At 37.8% G+C, this 12,149-nt stretch overlaps 1 protein-coding gene across 1 annotated transcript; it reads left to right on the top strand.

The window, feature by feature from the left end:
- Positions 1–2,953: 2,953 nt before the first annotated feature.
- On the top strand, positions 2,954–10,678 carry hrh2b (histamine receptor H2b). The gene is made up of 3 exons (XM_007545908.2): positions 2,954–3,001; positions 8,070–8,893; positions 9,459–10,678. The coding sequence occupies exons 2-3, from the start codon at positions 8,267–8,269 to the stop codon at positions 9,927–9,929; spliced, it is 1,098 nt and encodes a 365-aa protein (XP_007545970.1). The 5' UTR covers positions 2,954–3,001; positions 8,070–8,266; the 3' UTR covers positions 9,930–10,678.
- Positions 10,679–12,149: the final 1,471 nt, after the last annotated feature.

Below are 12,149 nucleotides of genomic sequence, written 5' to 3'. Positions count from 1 at the left end.
TGTTTCCTGCTAGAAAGCAGAAATCGTGGTTCTATCAAGTCATCCTGGTACGTCACACTGTCACTGTCATATTTGATAGTTTGTTTTCTAAAATGCGTATTAGTTTAAGACCATATGTGACACATTTCATACCTTACAAAGTGCTCAATTTTTGTCTTGTCAATCTGCCAATTTTTTGTCAAAAATCTCGGAAATAAGCAAATAAGCTTGTACCATGCTCTTAAGGATTTTATTTTATTTTTCTTATTCTATAGCTCTGGCAGCCCTCGGTCTGAAAACTCCATCTTGAGTTTACTCCGTTTCTCTTTGACTTTTCAATTAGTTGCTGATCTAACATAGCAAAAAAAAAAAAAACTAAAAAACTTAAACATCATACGCTTTCAGTGAATTGCTTTTCTGTGGCTAGAGCTGTTTATTAAAATTGGAACAATTGTGGGATGGGCTTTCATGACCGAGACTGTAGCATTTCTAATATATGATTTTGGTAGGTTAAGTTAATTAAATGTGCCTATAAAGTCTTATGTGAGCTTAACACGTAGAGCACATCTCAGAATTAGGGATATTGAATCTGTAGGTTGGTATTTAAATGAGTTTACAACAGCACATCGCTCTATGCATCCGTATGAAGCTACAAGTGTCCCCCTCCCCCCCAATTTAATTAAAGAAAAATCACTCGTGTCTCAAATACTTTAAATCCTCTGATATTTAGAAGCAACTAAGAAAAAATAAAATCAGCTCCACCCACAGTAATATTAACTTCAGCAAATCATTAGCTATATGATGTCTGAAAAAGTTAGACCTTGGAGCGACGCGCAGCGACGCTTTTGATGGGATTTACTTTGATGACAGAAGAAAGCCTGAGATTAGAAGGGAATCAACACAAAGCAGGTCAAGCCTAAGAACAGTGAGGGGGGAAAAAAAAGCTTGTTAGAATCGTCACTTCAGGCTCATCTCATTAGCAGAGCGCCGTGATTGATGTTGACTGACAGCCGAGTTGGAGAACTATTTTTTAACGCCTAACATTCAAGGATGTAAAATATATGAAAGGTGAGGAGAGCGTCTGTGACTGGGAAGCTTTGCAGAATGCTACCATCTCTGCCACTTTGAAGCTTCAGTTGAAGCTTTTAAATGTAAAGGCCACGCATGTAAGGATGGACTTGCAATGCTATATTACAGGGCAAAGATTGTTTTTATTTGACTGCTCTCATAAAAATAATGTGATTTAAATGAAAAAGTGACTGAAAACTCTTATGTCACATTGACGCAGACTACAGTAAATATTAGTTGTTGCACAAAATGAATAATTATTCGCTCTTATTTTTGTTACTGCATAGCAAGTCTACGGCACGTGTTGACTGTACAGTTGGCAGTTCTGCTTTTCCTGTGTATTTTCATATTCACCTGAGTTCCCACCAATGTCCAGCAGATGGGAGAAAAGACTCGCAAAAGAGAAGCGACATGCTGAGTTAGTCCTCACCGCATCGCCCCGTAATGAGCTCCAAACCTTTTGAGGTTTCAAGTCAGGACTAGGTGCGCCATTCCAAAGCGTCTTCAGAGGAAACATGGTAGTATAATTACTTTAAATCTGAATCTGCATGAATATCTTTGATAGTGTCTACATCTCAGCTTGACCTGATTAGGGTTTATTATAAAAAAAAAAAGAAAGGCACACTGCCATTTTCATTTACAACAAACCCAGGCTTTCTTTTCCAACTCTAAAACGACTGATGGGTTGAGGAGTTTAAGTAGCTCACTGACGCTCTCTTACTCTTTCCAACTTCTCCATCGTTGCTAATTCAATTCAGTAAATGTTGATGATTCATTTGGTAGTTAATGTGCTCCTCACCTTAACTTTCTCACTCATATAAGCAAGCAGCAGGCCAGACCTTGAAGAATGAAGAAGATGGTGTTGCAGCAGTCAAGCACTGTGACCCATTCTTCATAATTCATGTTACTGTTCAATCTTTAGACAAGCAGGATTCTGCAGCCTGACTTAAATTGTTAACTTGTTGTTTCAGGGGCGGGGAAGGCTGGCGTGGGGGTAAAGAAAGATGAGCTACGGTTAAATCTGTTTCAATTTGTCGTACTTCAGAGACACAAATCAAGCCGAAGGGAAACTAGTGTTTTTGTCTTTTCTTTGCTCTGTCATTTTGTTTGTGATTTTGGAGGGTAGTACAAATCTCTTAGTAGTAATATTTGTCTGTGGTTTTATTTGTCTAATTTCAACCTTTCATCTTGTGTAACAATTCAGTCATCTCTTGTATCTTTTTTTTTAATATTTTTCAAGCTTCTGTTTGTATTCAGTTTTGATTATTTGTCGTCTGGAAATAAGATGTCACCGGCGAATAACGGCGCCGTTCTCTTGTGTACGGTTGAACGCCGCCTACTCCTGATTCGGTATTTGCAGATATATTTATTTGTGGTTCAAAATTCTCTGATTTACATCAAATTATTTTACTCCATCTCTGTATTGTGTGACAACATAGCCTAGTTTGTGTTAATTATATATTTTTTTTGATAATCGACACACGGGTGGCAACAATTTTGTCCACGTGCATAATTCATAATTTGCCAAGTAGCGCATTTAGTTCTTCATGTAGAGGAAGGTAGATTTGGAAACTTCTCTCTTTCCTAATCAATAAAATACTAATTTAAAAACTGCCTTTACTGTTTTATCAAAAAGTAACTCGAAACATTTAAGTGTGGCAAATCACAAGAAAGTAAGGGGATAAATACTAATAAATAGGTTCAACATGTGCATGAGTTGAGCATCATGTACTTACTTCTGCAGTTAATGTTACAGAATGATTATGGTAACTGAAAGAAGCTAAACTGCAGGAGTTCAAAGGGTATTTGTTCATGGCACTTTCATGTTAATGGGAGGAAACGTGAGTGGGGGTGGAGACAGGAAGAGAGGGAGTGGGTAATAAATATGCTCATGCAGGATCGCGGAACTTGAGAACATTCGTGATCTAGGAGAAGAAAAAGAGCAGCGAATATGGTAAGTCAATAAGATTTTTATTGGTTTTTCTTTATGACACATTTAAAACTAAGGCAAATACATGCATTTTTCCCCCTCATGTTTAAAAATTTCCCTTATGAAGTTCTAGTGTCTTCCAAAAATGATAATAAAACTGTTATGATTTCTTAGATGGACTGACCATATGTAGTTTGAACCGATGTGAGAGTTGCTTAGTGATACATAAATGTCACTTTTTGTGGTTAAACATTGACCGCATATAGGTACATCTTAAGGGGATCGTAAAGCATGGAAAAAATAAAAATGTGATGGTAGGACAACAAGAAAAGTGGTCAGCTGCCACCAAAAGTTAATTAACACATAAGGGACATGAAGGAACACTTTGTACATTTAAGCATTTTTTTTTTGCCTCATTGAAATTCTTAGCAATAAACTCCTGCTTATCTACTTTATTTCAAGTTAACAGTTCAAATGTTGTGTTTGCTTTCTTCCATGTATTCTGGGTGTTTTCTAAAGGGAGCTTGAACATATGTCAGATGTGATTGTGAGGCTACTTTAAATAAAACAAAAACTCTTCTGGCGTATTTAACTTTAAATAAACAAAAACTATGCCGATTTCACAAAGTGAACATGGAAGCGTGGATTAATAAATAACGGGAAAAAAAATCAAATCAACTCAATAAAAGCCGCATAACTTCCTTTAGTGTCTTTTATGGCTCTGTGCCGCTGCTGATTTCCCACTTCACATGTTAATTTAGCGATTTATGATGTGAAGCTCGCTCCTGTTGTCAAATCATATACCCTTTTTCATTACGCAGTGTGTCTTCAAACTCCTGTGTGTGCTGTTGAAACATTGTGCTATTTAATTACAGGGAATAAGAGCCTTTGTTCTTGTGTGCTGTACAGATCAGCATGTGACTGTGCCGCTCATTTGGAACATGATATCAAGCCGTAAAGTAATCGTGCACTATTAGCCAAATAACGAGACAGTATTAGCCCTCAGAGGTGCAATACAGCAAGTCATACATAAAGTGTTAACACAGGCTGAGGCTCAGCCATCTATGTGGTCTGTGTGATTATGCGTTAAGTGCATTCACATGCGGCCTTCCACATTTCAGGCATGATAGTGTTCCAGAGACCTATAAGCACTTAATGTTTTCCTTTCTCCTACTCAGACGTTGCCAGAAATAGGAAACTAAATTATGCAGTGACCTGTTAAATGAGCTCAGGTCATTCACAATATGATCGCGTCGCATTTCGTTGCCAATCTCTTCTGGCACCTCACCAGCAGGACGTGGCGAAATGATAGCAAAAGTGATTTACTTTATTCTTAGCTCTGGAAATAATTCTGACAGTTTGCTTTTAGAGTCGTCTCACTGTTTTACCATGCAACGCCCTGATTCTTAAAGCGCAGAAAGGAGCCGACTGGTTACACAGCTCGGGTCAGACGTCGTCAGTTCAGAACAAACATGGTTGCGATGGAAACGATGGGAAAAGTGTTCGTGCGTGATTAAATTGTCGGCATTTTTGTGAGGTGTAAATGCTCCTTCAGACTGGATGCGAGGAATACTGTATGATCCACATTTAAAGTCGTAAGCTAATATTTGGACTAGAATAAAATACAAATTAATAAATTTCTTTTGAACTTTTTTATTTTATTTTATCACTTTGCAACTACGTGTGATGCACCAACTTAAAGTTGTGCATAATTGTGAAAAGTAAGGAAAATAAACATTTGATTGTATATTTTAAAAACACAAATGTTAAAACTGTGCAGTGAATTTGTGTTATAGGAAGAATCCCTCACAACACTGCCACATGTTTACTGCCATGTCAATTACTCATGTCATATGAGGTAATCTTCCTCGGTGCAAACTGAGTGTCTGCATAGCATGGCATGATAGTAGAAAAATTGTATTATTACGTAATTGCAGGGGCATTTTCACAGTTCTTATATATATTTTGTTGCAGGTATGGTTATATGTATATTGTGTCTCTAATTTTTAGTGCTTAAGCCACTGAATGTTCTGTATGTCCAAAAGACGTCTTAACCCAGGATCATAAAATATTAGATGATTAGATGCATATAGTAAAGATGAAAGAATTTTTCATACTTAAAACAGTTTGTCTTCGTATCATAGAAAAGCAAAGACAACAGTATGAAGGTGGTATCAGTAACTGTTATTTTAGAAAAAACGAAACCTGTGGTTCAAATTAACTTAAAGTATGTTTGTATATTTTCCATATCTTTTGTTATTTTAGATGCTATCATCCATGTATCATTCATTTACGAACCTAGCAATAATAATAAAAAAAATCCTGATCAGTCTTCTACTAGGAAAACTGACAGGAACTTCCATGAAGCAAAACAAAGTGAAGTCCAGGTAAAATGGTGCTTCCTTTTTCAGTTTTGGTAGCTACTGAAAAGTCCCTGTACAAACACCACATGAATGAGACTGTCCAGATAAACATGCACCATAAAGCCAGAGGTGCAAACGTCTTACCTCTCTGCTTTATGAATTACACTTAATATCGCTTCGGCCACTGTGTTATAATTTTACAGACAGATTAGTAACGACGCTGTGTAAATTGGTGGGAAGTTTCTACCTGGACTCATGACCAGCAACAAAAACAGAGTTTCCATGCTTAGTACACATGTCTTTTTTGTCTTTTTTACAAGTTTAGACTTTGAAGGGATATGAAATTCGCCATTTTGTGTTGTGCAAGGTAAAGAGGACGATTAATCTACATTAATGTCAACAGTTATCTAAAATGCTTTAGGATGCAGTTGAATTTATTGCATTATATAAATATTAGACATAATGTAATTACACTGGCTGGACATTTGACTTGTTAGTTCATCATCAGTGGCACCTTTATGAATCATTATGGCTTCAGAAACATTAAATCTTATTTTCTGCTACTTAGCCGCTGATGAATGTTAGTATTGAATGAAGTATTTTGTTTCTGTTTCTTCTCTCAGAGATTAAAGACTTGCATGTGTGTGTGTGTGTGTGTGTGTGTGTGTGTGTGTGTGTGTGTGTGTGATGCCAAAGAAAGCACTGCCTGACATCATCCAATTAAATTAGATGTTGCTGTAAAATTAGTTTAGCTTCTTGATTATCAAATAATTTGTGTGTGTCATAAATTTCATTTATGCACGCTGTCTTAGCCTCACCAGTTGGGGCAGCTGGGGCCTTGACAGAAGATACAAAAACAATCGCGAGCGCATTCGGCACGTTTTGTTCGTTTGATTTCCCACCAAGTATTGTGCTTTGAGACAAGGTGCACATGAACAACATAGATCTATAAACTCAGGCAGTGTGCATTAACTAATGGGACATGACTTTACCATGTAAAAATGGGAAAAAGACGAAAATAAAACGGCTCTATAGTGTATTTTCAAACTACGTGAGGTGACACAATAAATTGTTCGTCTTATGTCAAGTTATTTCAAAAGAGTTTACATTTATACAACCACTACACTGAATGTTTTATGATTGTTTATAAAAGATTGCTGTGTGACCTCGCTACTGGTGAGTAATTACTGCTCTGCCTACGCATTCTCCAATAAATCTCCAGAGACCAACTCTTTGACCTCAGCATCTATGAGTTTTTTTTTTTTAATCTATTTATATTGTTTGTGCTGGGGATCTTTTAAAATCCGCCCCCTTTTTCTATTCATGAATGCATATTTGCTTTACGAATTGTTCTATCTAGTAAAATAAAATCTGGTGTGGCTTGTGGTGCTGCAAGAGAATCTGCAAGATGTGCTAATGATGGCAGATGATCATTAGTTAGCTTACTCTGCAGCCAGATGACAGGACTATATATTTCAAACTATATGAGAAAAATAAACAGCCTATGGGATAAACAAATCGTTAGAAAGTAACACAGTAACCATGCTGAGGAAGTAACTTGTTGGAAACCTGGAACTTTGTGGAGGATAGAGGAACTTACTGCATGCCTATAAAACTATTCAACCTGAATTGATGATAAGTTTTTGATTTTGTAAAGGAAGCCATGGTCAATATAATTTGACTCTTTCAATGATACAAGATATTGAAAGAGAAGTCTAATGATAAAGGCAAAAACAGATTTTTACAAACTACGGTGGAACCCGGCATCCATGGGGGTGTTAAGGACCGCAACTGTTAGTGAATTTCTAACCTCAGCAAATATATGAGACCCCTTCAGAAAACTTGCATAAATTTCTGTTTTAACAGTTCAAACACCAAACATACCTTACTATTCATTAGCATTCACAGTAGAAGCCACCCTTGTACTACCACAGAACTTAATATCTAAAGTCTTCCATCTTTGCGGGTACAGCCAATCAGCACCAAGGAAAATTAAACGCACTCCTGGATTGGCTGCTTTGAAAACACCAGCCAATAGCATGGCAGCACTACGGGCCTGTTTTAGTCAGATTCTCAAGCTGCACTTTCTTTCTAATATTTTAGATGTGCTCTACTAAGAAAGAAATTAGCAAATTGCCAAATTTTCCACAATTAATTTGGAGTTATACCCAACAGAAAAAGTCACAAGTAAGAGAATCTGTGAATAATGAAACTCACAATTAGGTCACCTGAAGGACCAATTGTAACAGACCAATAAATTCAAAATATATGACAAAAGATAAAAAGAATGTATCCCTTTTGAAGTGACTGACCTGATTCAAAGAGTTTGTGAAAATGAGATTACTTGACAGCAACTGATGTGTTTTAAGTGATTATTTTATTTTTTTTAAAAAACATTTATCTGAGTGGTCCTGTCACTGGTCCATCGGTACTCCTGCTACATCAAGACAGAAGAAATTTAATAAATTAACATTTATTAGTGTAGGTCAGGAGCCTAAGAAAGATTTACCAATACACATCTCATGAAATATAATAGCAGACATTCAGATTTTTTCAGGGTCAGAGAAACATTTATACATTGGTAAAAATTTGGGACACCATATTTGATCAATCTAACGTGTCCATAAAGGACCTAAGTGGAAAAAAAAAAGGTGGTTGTGCTTTCAATGAATGTGAATCCATGAAATGTTTAACCTACAAGTAATACATTCTTGTTCTGTCTTTCCCAGGGGCCTGTTTACTTCAGCAACACTGTCAGAGTTTGAAAAGACATGGCGACAAAGGCCTCTCCATGCAGTGACATGCTTCTGAAGACGACAGCCGTTCCTCAAAGATACACCAAGAGGAGAATCATATTCTGAAAAACTGAACTGGCCAAGTGGATGATTCATTTTAATTTAGCTAAAGTGACAGTGAAGCGGTGGAAATGACTGTCGCCACAGTTCTCCGTTGGCTGTTCCTCATGTCCGTTATACTTCTGACCATCGGCGGCAACGTGCTGGTGTGCTTGGCGGTGGGGCTCAGCCGACGTCTGTGGCGAACAGCGAACTGCTTTGTGGTGTCGCTGGCAGTTGCGGATCTCCTGCTCGGCGTGTTGGTGCTGCCCTTGTCTGCCACGCTGGAGCTCCGCGATAGTAAATGGCCTTTCGGAGGAACACTGTGTAATATTTACATCTCAATGGATGTCATGCTGTGCACATGCTCCATCCTGACGCTGTTGGCAATCAGCGTGAACAGGTACCTGGCCATTTCGTCTCCCCTCAGCCACTCTCAGAGAGTCACTCCGCGAAGGGTGTTACTTGCCATCAGCTTCATCTGGCTGCTGTCGCTGGCCGTGGCTTTTTTCCCCGTCCACCTGGGCTGGAATACAGCAGACTACAGGGTGCAAAACCTGGACTGGGAATTTGGGGATGAGGGCACTGATAAAGGACGCTACTGCCAGTTCGAGTGGAACAACAACTACGTTCTTATTTATGCCTTTGGAACCTTTTACTTACCACTGATGGTCATGTGCGGAATGTATCTTTGCATTTTCAGAGTGGCACGTGAACAGGTCAGTGTCAATTACTGATTTATCTTAAATCGTCCATAAACAGAAACTATTTGAAACCAGACAGATAGTTCTAATACCACATATTCCCTGAGTGATTTGGCACACGTCAGTGGTTTGGTGCATCATTTTGTCTTTTTTCCATTGTTTAAACGGTCCATACAACCAACCTGTACCTCACTACTATACCAAACCACACTGAACAGTGCAGGGAAAAGAGGCATTTGTGTTCTGATTAGTCCTTTGCATCATATTAAAAGTGTGGTGTGGAGTGGTTAGAGAAACAGCCCATTGATTCGTGCCATATGAACACCTCAGGGGAATCAGAATGTGACATGTAATTAACACGAACAATAATTATTAGCAATAATGATACATATTTGTGGAGGGATTTTTGTACTTTAGGTTCTGGGCTGTTGACTTCGTGTGGCAACACATCATATTGTCACTTGTCAGATTTTGTGATTTTGAATGTAGATTTTTGAAATCAGTTCCTTGGATTACTGAAAAAAACATTTATTTTGTTTTCTCTGCCTCCCCATCCCTACTCTACCACCAATCTTTTCAGGTAAGGCGTATCCGTGCTACCACTCCGTCATTTGCACGCTCGGCGACTGCTGCCGTAGCCCGTGAGCACAAGGCTACAGTCACCCTGGCTGCTGTACTCGGTGCATTTATCATCTGTTGGTTTCCCTACTTCAGCTACTTCACCTGCATGGGTGTAAAGGAAAAGACAAATCCTCCCAACACCCTCCATTCAGTAGTCCTCTGGCTAGGATATTTGAACTCCACCCTTAATCCCATCCTCTATCCAGCATTCAACAGGGATTTCCGTCGAGCCTATGGGGAGCTGCTTCGCTGTCGAGGGTCATCACGCAGGACTCTGCAGCTTACTCATGTGACTCTGTACAAAAGATTGACCTTTTTCAAGCTATTCAGGGTCTCTCAAAACTCTAAGAAAAGCACAGCCGCGGTTATGGTTGAAAGAGAGAAGAGCCTACCCTGTGAAGAAAGGCATTGTGCAGATGATTCATGGTGAAAGTTATTTGGATGACAGACTGTGTAAACATTGTGGGTACAAATTTACTAAACCGTTCACAGCACCAGCTTAACTGACTATTCATTTTGTGCTTCAATATGTGCCCGGCTTAGTTTTGAAGTATTTGAAGAGCTGTTTGGGTGAGTTTAATAAAGTAATATAACCCATTATATGTTCCAGCAAAAGGCATGGGAACACCGGTGCCTAAAGGATGCAAACTGTTTGTTTTCTCTCTCCCTACGCCCCTGCAAGTCATGGTGAATATGTGACCAACAACCTGATTTGATACGCGCAACCGGTTTATGTTTCACCTGACCAGAGCAGATTGACCTCAAGGACTTCCTGGACATTTTAACAGAATTTCCGTAAATAAAGTCATCCTTTAAGGAACGCTATCTTAGCACGTGTAGCTACTGTGGAATGAAGAGAGTTGTTCACATAATCTTGTTTATGTAAGTACATAGCACAGCTGTCTAAAAAGAAATTTGCTGGATTAAAAACAATCCGATTTGAGTCGTTTCGCTAAACAGGTCCTGGTTTGAAACAAGGTTGGGGTTGTGGGTTTGACTCAGGCAAATTTGTTTATGTTTTCAACCCCAAAACTGGATTATGGATTATTGTCTAGTGCTAAGAAAAAGGAGTGGGTTAAAAAAATAATCAATATCTTGAATTACAAGACAAGAAATATTAAAATGAGTGAACTGTATGCCTAGTTTAGTCCTACATTCAAAATTATTAGGTTAGAAACATGTTTCTAACCTAATAGAAACATGTTTCTAATGTTCTAATCTCAAACAAACATAACCTGAGTAAATACTCAATGCAGTGAATAAATGATTTCATTGCTGCAGCAACAAAAAAAAAACATAATAGACTTCAGATTGCATATGAATAACAATAATCATGCTAAATTATAGCTGTTAAACTTCAGTGCATAATCTTTCAAACTTAAAGCAATATGGTTGTAGCAAGTAGTATGGATATGCAGTATGTACAAATATTTCTTCTCGGTCTGTTTATCTTAGGGTTTAAAGCAGCTCTTTTAGTAGAAGTGAATGCTACTCACAGACTGTGCTAACTTGTGCTAACTGCTTAGCATCCAAAAGGCTAATGTTACTGAGTTTAGGTAAACAAACTTATCTGGTGCAAAGTTAAATATGGACTGAGTCAGCCTTGGGTTGAGTTAACACAACAGGGTTGGACCCAACATACAGGTTAGGCTTTCAACCTGAAATATCACGTGTAATTGTATATATAACATCAAATCAAACAATGCAAACCCGGTAACACTTTATTTGAAGGGGTGTCCATAGGACTGACATGACACTGTCATAAACATGACATAACACCTGTCATGAACATAACGAAGTCTTTATGAATGTTTATGACAGTGTCATGAAGTGTTATTCAGTAAATAATGACACTTTCAATGCAAATTTGCTCTAAAAGTTACATTAAAAGTCCATTAAAAGTGCCAACTTTGCATGATTTTGCAAATTATGATAATTTAATGCAAAGCTGTCATTTTTAATTGACTTTTAATGCAACTTTTAGAGCAACTTTGCATTAAAAGTGTCATTATTTACTGAATGACACTTCATGCCAACTGTCATAAACATCCATAAAGACTTTGTTCTGTTCATAACAGGTGTTATGTCATGTTTATGACAGCGTCATGTCAGTCTTATGCACACCCCTTCAAATAAAGTGTTACCGCAAACCCTGTTAATAACTTGTCACTGTCAGTAAGAGTCCTTATGCCTTTGTGAATAATAAAAGTCAAAAAGTGAGGTGGTATTTAACATAGACTGAACTCCTTTAAAAGCAAAGAACAGGAACATCAACCAAGAAAAAATTGCTACCTATGCTAAGGTCAGAATCCTTCTTCTAGTCTCTCTGCTGCTTCAGTTTTTTATGGGACTAAAATGTTTTTTTTTAATATATCATTGTCTCAAATAAGATGAAAATCATACCACTATTGCACCATTCAAAGTGCGTCATTGTATGCCTGATGAAAATATATTGCCCCATCAGTATAGGGTCAATCCAATATGGTACTTGTCTCATTGTTTATACAAAGTCTGATTCAAAGATCATATCTGTCATTTAAAATCCTTAGTCATTTTCATTGAGGTTATCTTTGTTTACCTGTACTTTGTGTTCTCCTGTGCTACATTTCAATGGCACATAGATTAATAAAATCCCATCTGCTGCATACAG

Source organism: Poecilia formosa, unplaced genomic scaffold, assembly GCF_000485575.1.
Source record: "Poecilia formosa unplaced genomic scaffold, Poecilia_formosa-5.1.2 Scaffold14, whole genome shotgun sequence".
In the NCBI taxonomy this organism is placed as follows: Eukaryota; Metazoa; Chordata; class Actinopteri; order Cyprinodontiformes; family Poeciliidae; genus Poecilia; species Poecilia formosa.
This window is presented reverse-complemented; position numbering and strand designations above follow the sequence as displayed.